This window comes from Notothenia coriiceps, unplaced genomic scaffold (genome assembly GCF_000735185.1).
Source record: "Notothenia coriiceps isolate Sejong01 unplaced genomic scaffold, NC01 NC01_scaffold00037246, whole genome shotgun sequence".
Lineage (NCBI taxonomy): Eukaryota > Metazoa > Chordata > Actinopteri > Perciformes > Nototheniidae > Notothenia > Notothenia coriiceps.
In genome coordinates, this window is record NW_011369947.1 from 2,240,882 (window position 1) to 2,253,125 (window position 12,244).

A 12,244-nucleotide genomic window follows, 5' to 3' on the forward strand; every position below is an offset into this window, starting at 1 on the left:
GCCACTCTCTCCCCCTGTTTATCTTTGCTCTCATCTGTTGCTGTGTTTCTTTGACCTTTTTCTGTTCTTGTCAGCTTTCATGTTTTTCGCCTGTCCGCTCCTGTCTCTCATGATCCATGCATTTCTTTCTCTTCCTCTTCCCTTTTGTGATGTTGTCCAGCCCTCTGGTGCGCAGTGACTCCCACCCACCCACCTACCTACCTTCCTACCCATCCTCTCCCTCAGTGCTTTGGTGGGCATGGTGCCTCAGCCGCCACCCTCCCCCCGACCACGGTGAGTGTGGTCATCTCTGCAGCGTCAAACTTAACATTTTAGTACCAATGTTTTCATCCTTCAGTCTGTGTATTATTTGCCAGTTTTACGCTTCTAATGCCATTGATAGTGGTAACAAGTAGCACAAAGATTGCTGTGAAAGTTTGTGACAAAGAAAGGAAATCGTCTCACCACAAATCTATACTGCGCTGAGTTTTGCCAGAAAAGTAACCTCGGTTCTCACCGTGACAGTTAGCAGCAAGAGCAGTGGTGTGACACAAATGCAGACACCTCCATAACCGATGTAGTAGTTTCCCTCTTGTGTTTTAGTCATGGAGCAGTGTTTCCCCTACCATTGTCTTGGAGGGGCGCTGTGCCCCGCCAACGGAGCCCCGCTCCCCCCCTGAAGTTCAAGGTGTTATTTATAAAATAAATAAAAGATTATAATTTTTTTTTTTAATAATTTTTTTTTTTTTATTTGGAACCAAATTGCAACTAATCTATAATTACTGTCACTTTTCCCATTGAACATGTGCTCTTTTATTAAATAAACTAAACACTTTCATTTTAAGTTGTGAGTTTAGTGTTTTTGACCCTAAGAAACACTGATACACTAATCAATAACAATAATCCACAGCTCCTCTCTCTGCTCCAGAGGATTTAAAAAAANTTATGTCTCGTAAAACATATCAAATCCTACATTCACTTTTTTAATTGTAACTTTCAAGCAAGTTTAAGCATAAATGTAGAAAAAAAAAAACCTGCAAGATTTTCTTTAAGTATTTTATATAATGCTGAAGCCTGGTAAGCAATAAAAATAAGGCTTGTAAATTCAGTATATTTGTTCAATTCCACAGCACTAATTCCATCGGTACAAATATGTCTGTCATCAATACTGAATACTATTTTCCTCCAGCAATTATTTCCAATCTTCTACATTGTTGGTTCTACATCGCTTTTACACTACAGTTAAGTTGCTTTTATTGTGAAACATATGAACAGGAAGTGCTGAACATCATGATGATGAGCTTCAATGCAAGATCATTGTAATTAAAACACATTGTGTATTGTTTTAGAACAATTAAAAATGTTGTTCCTGGATGGAAATTAGTGCAGATTATTCATAAATGGTCAAAGATGAAAGTGATTTGAATATTTGCCAAAGACCAAAATGTGTTGCATTAAGGTACATTTTGATCTTCAGCACATTAACCCAGTGATAGGTTACGATTGATTATTTAGGAGAAGAATACTTTCATGTTTTGTATATGCGGTTTCTATGTTGGTAATTGATCAACTGAAAGATCAAAGGACAGAGGTTTGAAACATCCTACCGGACAAAAGTTGCATGAAGTTTGAATCTACACAACTTGTAGATGTGGAGAGAGTGTTAAGTGTGCATTGACAGAAAATTCAAAGAGAAGACGATTATAAAACAGAGGATTCCTACTAAAATGTGATTAAATATACTTATAAGAAGGACGAAATAAAACTCAAAAACATGTTTAAAGTACACTCATAATTTAAATATTACATTTTTCTTTCAGTGCCATACAAATGGCTTTCTTCCAACACTCACTGCTCTGCTTGCGATACACAAAAGAAATGCATCTCAACATTGATTTTACATTCCAGTACCGCCTTACAAAAACAATTATGGTCACACACACAATGAGATCTGGAATGAGACCCGTATTACATTATCACAACCTCTATCACACATTTCAAACCGGCAAATAAACACTTGTGATCGAGGGCGACCTGAGACCACTGATTCAAACCTCATTTACCATGTTACACTCCTTCAAGACACTCAATGTAATTATTTTTTCATTTCTATGTTTTGTTGCTTGTCTTGTTTCTGTTTATTTGTTATATATTTTGTATGGTTATGTGATCCTGTATTTGAGTTGCTTTAAAACATGAACCTGAGTTTACATAGTCCAACCCTGGCCCTCACCCTAATCCAGTTTTACTGTAACACATATAAGATTTGAAGGTTCCTGTATGATGCTAAAGGAAAAATTGAAAAAAAGTATAATAATATGTGTTGTATTCAAATAAACAGGTTCTCTGCATGTGAAAATAATTTAAGCCCACTGCTAAAAAGACAGTTCACTGATCTCATTTAAGACTGGTCGTCAATCAAAACCCCAATATATCTAGTTTGCTGAGATATAATGTAATAGAAAAAAATCTAATACAAATGTAACATTGGAGAAACTGAAAACGATTCTTAAAGGACTTCTGAGATTCATTAAATAGTTATATTAAATACAATAAATGTATTATATAGGCCTTAGAACTTTGGTTTTGGTAAGGCAAGAAAGCCTACACTTTCAAATATGCCCTTTGGAGCTTTTTCTCCAACTGCTTGGAGTGCATTAAGAAGATCGACTTTTTTTAAAGTTTAATTGGACATCACTGATATCACTGCAATTCTCTACAACTGAGTGTCATAACACTGCATACTGCCTACAGCCTCAAAGAGGACCAGAGTTCAACGCTGAACATTACAGATCAATTCAATACAACAGGCTATATTGGCAATACAGTTGCCAAGTATATTATAATGGACAATGAATGAGATAACCACGGAAAAAGTGAATAACAATCTTTGATGAACCTATTAGTAAAAATAATTAAAACTGTGAATAAGTAAGTGAAATAAATTATAAATGAATTACATATTTAAAAACTACAGGGCTGCGGTGTCAGATTGCATCTTGACAGCTCATGTTCTTGGTTATTTGTACAGACAGACACTAACACACACACACACACGCACATACACACACGGGTTGTTAACTCCATTAACTTGGAACGTATCTTGAATGGGGGTCAGTGTTTGAGTCTTGCTTTTCCTTGTGGTATGAGCTCACATGACAGCAGGACAGGGTGTGTATCTTTATAGCAGCCTCTATCACACACACTTCTTTATCTGGCTGCTTTTAAACTTAATTTGTATGTCGTTTCAAATAGAAAGTGTTGCCAGTACTGCCAGCCAAGTCAGACGCACCCAATAAAAGGAAACCAGGAATTTACATTGTCATGGTTTCACACATAAAGTCAGAATAAACTGACTTGTTGTGCTGAATTGGCACGGCTCATACTGGTCTGGAGCCTCAGCGTTTCTTTAAACTGCTGCCTTTTAAGGACAAGGCACAAAGAGGACAGGGCTTTAGTCCTGATGAGAAAACTAGTATTACTGTTAACATATCAATCTTAGACAATTCGACGTTAAGATCAATTACATTCTGAAGTTAAGTTTTTCTAAAATACAAAACTGCACTATGATAAATCATAAATAAGAAACCATGTGGAAAGCCCCTCGCTTCGATGCGTGCATTAAGAGACGCTCCACCGGAACCCGCCTGAAACTCTGACACTTTATCATTCCTTTGCATACAGCGAGTTGGGAACATATTATAAAACATATTGCACCGTGGTTTCAGTTAAGCTAGCGTCTCCTGTTTGTTTCGGCATAAAAGCCAAGACACAATAAGGTCAGCTTTTAGTATTTGACCTTATTCCCCCCTTTGAACCCAGCACGGAGCAGTTTGCGGAGGGGGCGCTTGTGGGAGTTAACCAGATCCCGGTGAGAGAAGAGGAGATGTTATCACAGTGTAATTCAGTAGGTATGTGTCGGTGTTAAAGATGGCAAATGTGAAGTTGTTACATATAACTCGGGAAATATTCAGTAGGTGATGTTTTCTTGTGTCTTTGCTCCATAAGGAAGGTGGCATTAAATGGCCATATTTTTATATGGAGTTTGGCGGACGCAGCGCGCGACCTCATATAACGGATAATTACTCTAAGTAAAGTTTCAGTGATATCACAGCAAATAAATAGGCCTACAGCTTCAAATAAAAAAATGTTTAATCTCTTACAGATTTGTAAACATGTTATACTGCTTGAATGCTTCAAAGCGCAACTAGTAGATCTAAGAAGTTCAGAGCATGTCGGCTCTTTACCTTCTTCTCCGGTGTTCCCGCTGGCTCGGTCCAGAGTGTCGTTCAGCAGCAGAAAAGAAAGAAACACGAGAAAACGTCCCCATCTTGCCGGTGGTAGTTGGGCATTTTTCTGCCTGTGTTTACTGTACATCCCTGTGACCCTCGGTACCGCAGACCGTACTCCCTTTCCTCGCCGTTTTCAACTCTGCCTCCCTCCCTGACTCCGCGAGCAGGCACGAGAGCATCATGTAGCACTTCCTGAATGACCTATCAAAATAAAACATTCAAAATACAGATAGGTGTCACACAACTAAAATATTATTGTTCTAATAAGGGGATCATGTATTATTAGTATTATTATTACAATCATTTATATTATCACTATATTATTATTGTTAAAATGATCATTGATATTATTATTATTAATTTGACACACTTAAATATTGAGAGCAGTTTTCATTGGCCCACATAATATTGAGGAAGAAAGGCTGTACAAACTCAACCATCCCCAAAAGTAGTTCCCACCGATTAACATTGTGAGCGACGCATGTGATTCAGAAATGAACTAATAGTTAGTGTGAACAGTCTCCTGGTAATTGCATACTTGATTTTGAATTCAGGCATTACAAACAGATGGATTTGGAAGTATTATACTATTTTTCATCAATTTAGTATATTTCTCATATACAAACATGTCACAGAAGTGATTGGCTGAAACACCAAACAGATCATTGCAGCATCCCATAATCCCTTCTGTTTCAGCCCTGTTTCAAAAGTGTTGATTCTCTGTCTGTTACTTTAGATCAGGGGTTTTCAAAGTGTGGGAAGGTGAGCCTCCCCTCAGAGAACATGAGAACAGCCGCGCCCCCTCCCAAATATTATTGCTATTATTATTATTATTATGATTGTTGTTGTTGCTATAATGCAGGGGTATTCAATTGCATTTCAAAGAGGTCCAGTAAGAGAACAGGTCATTAAATGCTCTGTTTTCGCTGTCTACCTTTCTCTTTTTGGAGCACGCCATTTGAAATGAATCTCATAGCCTACTTGCCAACCCTCCCGATTTTCGCGGGAGACTCCCGATTTCATTACCCTCTCCCGAGCCTCATCCCAATACCCCTCCTCGATTCCTCCTTTCCCTCACTCGCGTTCCTTCCTTGCATCTTAGCTCCGCCTCCGTAAGATGCGAGCGAGAGACACGAGGAGGTGACGCGAGGACAGAGGAGTCCTCAGGAATTAATTGGGATGTCCTCGTTCACTCAAACGTCACTTTTAAACGACGTCTGTTAATGATGACATGTGCACAGCTGTATCCCCTCTCATCGGGCTTAACTGAATAACCCCTTAGACCCCGGCCCATTTCTGATTAAATGTTTATTTAAATGAATGAATCTTTCTCTTGTTAGTCAAGGCAGGACCAACCATCATACATTGAATTCCTTGACTAACAAGAGAAAGATTCATTCATTTAAATAAACATTTAATCAGAAATGGGCCGGGGTCTAAGGGGTTATTCAGTTAAGCCCGATGAGAGGGGATNACTCATGTGAAATAAATGCTGTTGTCAAGAAATATACCATAAGAAAATAAAAAACGTATATTTTGTTAAGACCATATGTGCACGATATTCTGTGGCTAATCTGAGACAATCTTGTAGCCATAATTTGCATTATCGAGTAACAGAATCCAGTTTACGCATTCAATGTTGCACTCGCGCACACATACTGCATGATTGTAGGCCACTTTACTGCGCTTTTGCCCTTTGTTTTCCCTGTTTTTTGTGGGTTTTGCATGGTTATTGCTCGCTTTGCGAGCGACTAAATTGATCGTAACGATATCAATTATGCAAGTTGCAGTGGGCTCGCGCGGCCTATCAGCCGTCATGATTTCCGAACCTTTTCTGTGCTTTTGCCGGTCGTTTTCCCTGTTTTTGTGTGTGTTTCGCAGGTTTATTTCAATAGGGTCTTCGCCGACCCCAGGTCTCAGACCCTAATGATTGTATTTGTGAATTTTCCTTTAAAGCTGCCGGACTCGGAGTCTTTTCCCCTGCCGAAAAACACCTCAGAGAAATGTCGGCGCTGTGTGGTCATGGGAAATGGAGGCATTCTCAGAGGCCTGGAGCTGGGTACACTCATCGACCGCTTTGACACCATTATCAGGTTCGGAACAAATTCTCTTATACCATTACAGATAACCACTGCGAATAACCAACAGTGGTGGACGAAATACTCAGAGCCTTTACAAAGTAGTATTAATATGGTCTAAATATACTCCATACAAGTAGAAGTCATGAATTTCAAATGTTACTTCAATACAGATTTTATTATCAGTAAAATGTACCTCATGTATCAAGAGTAACAGTATTCTTTTATACAGTATTTTAGAATAGCATTACTTCGTTTTAATCACTATATGTAGTTTGTCATCATGGAGCAAATTTGAGAAAAAAAGTCAAATATGATGTATATTTTAATTTAAAGTACTGCATCCAGTGGTGGAATGTAGTTAATTACATTTACAAAAGTACAATTATGAGGTACTTTACCTTCATTAATTTTGTGCTACTTTACACTTTTACTTCACCACAATTTTCTGAGTTACTTTACATACTAGATTATAAGCTAATACAAAATGTAAATATAAATTGACATAATTATAAGTAGATGTATGAAACAGCAGCATACAAAGTAAGTCAACTTGGCTCCACCTTTACCAGGTGGACATATTAAATCTTCAGTAATTTAATATTTATGATTCCAATAAATACTTTTACTTTGCGTACTTTAAGTATGTTGTTATGCCGATACTCAAATGCTTTACTTAAAGTGGACCTATCATGCTATATTTGAAACATATATTGTAGGGCCATACCTATATAAAACATGTCTGTGAAGTTTTTTTGTTCAAAATACCAAACAGATCATGCATTTTAGCCATGCCTCATTTCGCTCTATTTGCTCTTTTCCATCCCTGTTTTTGCTGATTCTGTGGCAAATGAGCTGCAGCTGACCACGCCCCCCTGCAAAGGAGGGGGGCGAGGCACGAGCGTCATGTTACCATGCTGTTACCNCCGTGCTGCATTTTCCTCCGGTCGGATGTGATATAAAAACAAAGCGATTATTTTTGTTGTTGTAAAGTCAAGTGGATTTAAACTACATGTATTAATGCATTCATTTCAATTCGCGAACATATGATACATTAAATGACCGTGAGGAATGATGATTGAAAATCGTTTGTTTGAGCCGGGCTGCATTTCCTGATGAAAAAACATAGCGATGGTTTTGTACTTGCACCAACATGAATTAAACAGCATTATTTTGTTAAATAACAACATGGTGGTGTTTTGTAAATGATTACATGTCTCTTATTTAGCACAGGATATGGTCCTATCCGTGACATATGGATCTTAACAAATATCCGCATATGTCGTAGATCTATCATCTGTTTATTTCACATGAGTTCCACTGTGGCAGCTTTTTAATCACGGCTCCCCCTGGTGGATCCATGATCCATTGCAGCTGGTTTCATTATCGTTACATTTAATTATCAAGGGGGCGTATCAAGTCCTGCGGGGGGTTTTCCTTTTCAGCAGAGGCCCAACCCATGCAGATCACGGACCCCTATCCGTGACATATGGATCTTAACAAATATCCGCTATAGAGAACCGCAGTGACGCTTCGTAAAACCTGGAAGTAAGTTAGCATTTTTAGCACTTCCGGTTCCTTCCTCAAAAAGCAATGCATTTTTTCCATAGGGTTTTGGAAAATAGCTCGAAATAAGGTATGTAGTTGACACAAATTTAAGAGGTAAATCACGATTTGTTCTACGAAATTAAATACATCAGCAGTGACCCCACTGGGGATTTTTGAAGAGTTTACGTGTCTGAAAAACGATGGTTGTTACCGAATGGCTGAATAGGACTACAGAAATTGTCGAGGCCGTTATACGTCATTACGCCGAACACGTAAACACTCCCGCTAAATTTGTTTTCCCCTGTGTTCTGCTTAAAAGCAAGTACCTGCCTATCTTTAGTATCTGTATTTTTGAAATTGTCGTTTTTAACACNAATGATTACATGTCTCTTATTTAGCACAGAGTATGATATCCGTGACATATGGATCTTAACAAAGTTCCGCTGTACATCCAGCTTACTGTATCTGACTTTATTTCACATGAGCTCCAGTGTGGAACCCCACTGCACCCCCTGGTGGATCAATGATCCATTGCAGCTGGCTTCATTATAATTACATTTATCTATCACGGGGGCGGTCTCAAGTCAAGCTGGAGGTTTTCCCTTGAGCGAGGGCAGATCACGTACCAATCACGGCCCTCGTGTTTCAAACTGTCTGAAATGAATCGCTACATCTGTAGGTGTATTCATGGACTCTGGCCTGAGTTTCAACAGTCAAATTAAAACAGTTACTAAATCAGCCGACTATCAATTTAAGAACATATCTAGGATTAAAAGACTAATGTCACAGCAGGATTTGGAAAAACTTGTCCATGCTTTTATCTTCAGTAGACTCTACTACTGTAATGGTGTCTTTACAGGTCTCACTAAAAGATCCATTAGAAAGCTGCAGCTGATTCAGAACGCTGCTGCTCGAGTCCTTACCAACACTAAGAAAGTGGATCCCATCACTCCTGTTATGAAGTCTTTACACTGGCTTCCTGTGTGTCAAATCATTGATTTCAAAATACTGCTGCTGTTTATAAAGCATTGAATGGTTTCGGCCCAAAATACATTTCTGACCTCCTGCTAAATTATGAACCATCCAGATCTCTCAGGTCTTCAGGGACTGGTCAGCTTTCTGTCCCCAGAGTTAGAACTAAACATGGTAAAGCAGCGTTCAGTTATTATGCTCCAAATATCTGGAACAACCCGCAGGTCCGCTGCAACTATTACTACTTTTAAATCCAGGCTGAAGACTTCTTTTTGCCGCTGCTTTTAATTGATATATTCATATCTTAAACTGCACTGTAACTTTTATTATCTTTGCTATGTATCTTTGCTTTTAAATGAGTGTTTTTAAATGTCATTTTATTTCACTGCTTTTAAATAATGTTTCTTAATGCTCTTAATGTCTTTCATTTTTGTAAAGCACTTTGAATTGCCTTGTGTTGAAAGGTGCTATATAAATGAACTTGCCTTGCCTTGCCTTATAATATATGAATGTGTGAATTGAAATATGATAATATGAGAGCAAAATGTATGAATGTGTGAGTGTAAATATATATGTGTGAGAGTGAAAATGTATGAATGTAAAAGGAGAATGTATGTGTGTGAGAGCAGAAGTATGAATTACGGCCTTTACAGCCCCTCATAGAAAACCCTTTGTCCCGGACCCTGTCGTGTTACTATCAGCCTGTCATTCATTATTTCAGCGAGATGTACGGAGGGAGTCACCCTGTCTTTATAAACTTCACAAATGTATTTATATTCTGAATAGGTTAATAAAAGGGTAATATTCTGAAAACCAAGATTTTGTTTGTTTCAAATCTACCAAAACCCCGAAATGACCAAAACCACAGTTATTGACCTAATCTACATTCTCGAATGCAAGTTATTTTTAAAGAGCGGGTCACACATATCTATGTTTTCTAATGTGTGATTTTTTTCTTACACCCCGAAAGGATGCAGAGTAAAAACTGTGCACTGTCTTCTAAGAGCTTAGTTGTGGTCTTAAACCTAAGTATTCATTTAACTGTGGGTACTTTGTGTGCAAGGTCACTTCATTTTCTTATCCGTCTCTGTGCCTTTCTTCAGAGCCGATTAAAAACATTGCCGCCACACACGTACTGATCAATGCTATCTGGCAGCTGATGAAACAGGAGTGTGATCGCCCATGGAAATACTGTGTTAAGTTCCTTATTAGCATCTAGGACTCCCGACGGGGGGTCAACTTCATCAGCTCCAACTCCAACTCTCAGTGGTAACGCTGGGCTGGTAGAGCCTGTCAATAACTTCCTTTGACCGGCCTGCACAGCTGCAGGAGCTCGCTTTGAAGAACATCACAACAGCTGAAGGATTCACTCACTCTCTCACACACACACACACACACACACACACACACACACACACACACACACACACACACACACACAGGATCATACACATAGCTAGCACACACACGTTATCTTTATTCATCTGGAGATTATATTGCACAACTCCTTGTTACACAATGAACTCAAGTACTATAGGGAAGTTTGGAGACAGTGGTCAAAAGGCAAGGCAACTTTATTTATATTGTACCTTTCAACACAAGGCAATTCAAAGTGTTTTGGAAAAATGAAAAACACTAGGAGCATTAAGAAATAATTATAAATATAATATATACAGTGGGGCAAAAAAGTATTTAGTCAGCCACCAATTGTGCAAGTTCTCCCACTTAAAAAGATGAGAGAGGCCTGTAATTTTCATCCTAGGTATACCTCAACTATGAGAGACAAAATGAGAAAAAAAAATCCAGGAAATCACATTGTCTGATTTTTAAATAATTTATTTGCAAATTATGGTGTAAAATAATTTGGTCAATAACAAAAGTTCATCTCAATACTTTGTTATATACCCTTTGTTGGCAATGACAGAGGTCAAACATTTTCTGCAAGTCTTCACAAGATTTTCACACACTGTTGCTGGTATTTTGGCCCATTCCTCCATGCAGATCTCCTCTAGAGCAGTAATGTTTTGGCGCTGTCGCTGGGCAACACAGACTTTCAACTTCCTCCAAAGATTTTCTATGGGGTTGAGATCTGGAGACTGGCTAGGCCACTCCAGGACCTTAAAATGCTTCTTACGAAGCCACTCCTTCGTTGCCCGGGCGGTGTGTTTGGGATCATTGTCATGCTGAAAGACCCAGCCACGTTTCATCTTCAATGCCCTTACTGATGGAAGGAGGTTGTCACTCAAAATCTCACGATACATGGCCCCATTCATTCTTTCCTTTACACGGATCAGTCGTCCTGGTNCTCCGCAGGGTGGCAGGCCTCTCCCTTAGGGATAAGGTGAGAAGTTCAGTCATCCGGCAGGGACTCAGAGTTGAACCGCTCCTCCTTCGCGTCGAAAGGAGCCAGTTGAGGTGGTTCGGGCACTTAGTTAGGATGCCACCTGAGCGCCTCCCTAGGGAGGTGTTCCAGGCACGTCCAGCTGGGAGGAAACCAAGGGGTAGACCTAGGACCAGGTGGAGGGATTATATCTCTTCACTGGCCTGGGAGCGCCTTGGAATCCCCAAGTCAGAGCTGGTTGATGTGGCCAGGGAAAGGAACGTTTGGGGCTCTCTGCTGGAATTGCTACCTCCGCGACCCGACCGGGAGAAGACGTGGACGTCGTACTGTGCAGTAATATGGTAATGGCTTGCTGTGATCACGCCTAACGTTACTGAAATGAAGAGACAAAATATATGGGTTGACCAGCCTCAGGTAGATCAGTTACATTTTGATAGATCTGAGAGTCGGCTTTGACTGTATTTAGTGTGAGTAGTTGCTTTTTCCCACCAATGCTATGCGCCCACATTCTTTAAACATTTACTCTTTTTTGGCAGAAAAAACTTCAAATAAATTAAGATGAAAAAGTTTGTACAAATAGAGTAGACCTTATGTATAACCTGTATGTGAATACATGCATCCTTATGTAGAAGCATTTGCGTTCAGATACGTGCATTGACGTGTGTGTGTGTGTGTGTGTGTGTGTGTGTGTGTGTGTGTGTGTGTGTGTGTGTGTGTGTGTGTGTGTGTGTGTGTGTGTGTGTGTGTGTGTGTGTTTTTCTCAGCATGCGCAGGTGTCGGCGCTCTCTCTCGCTGCCTGTTAGTTAGATTGATAGTCAAATTAATCCGCAGCTCCGTCCAGGTATAAACACTCTGCCTGCTGGCCAGGATACATCCCCCTCTATTAACGCCGTAATTCAACACACCCTCCAGCTGCCTGCCCTGATCATAGGAGGGTAATTGCAGAGAGGGTGCGCTTGATTTACTGATGGGGAGGATACGATGGAGTTGGTAAGGGTTGATTTGGAGATTAATTTAAGGCTCATTTTGAATTT

The 12,244-nt window shown here is 39.5% G+C and overlaps 1 protein-coding gene across 1 annotated transcript in view; it reads left to right on the forward strand.

Annotated features, from left to right (window-relative positions):
- Positions 1-238: 238 nt before the first annotated feature.
- LOC104966270 (proto-oncogene vav-like) overlaps positions 239-12,244 on the forward strand; it is a 31,963-nt gene continuing 19,957 nt past the window's right edge. The window contains exons 1-3 of the mRNA XM_010795453.1: positions 239-273; positions 5,425-5,430; positions 10,419-10,421. Coding sequence (XP_010793755.1) covers positions 239-273; positions 5,425-5,430; positions 10,419-10,421 — 44 coding nt within the window. The remainder of the gene's footprint in view (positions 274-5,424; positions 5,431-10,418; positions 10,422-12,244) is intronic.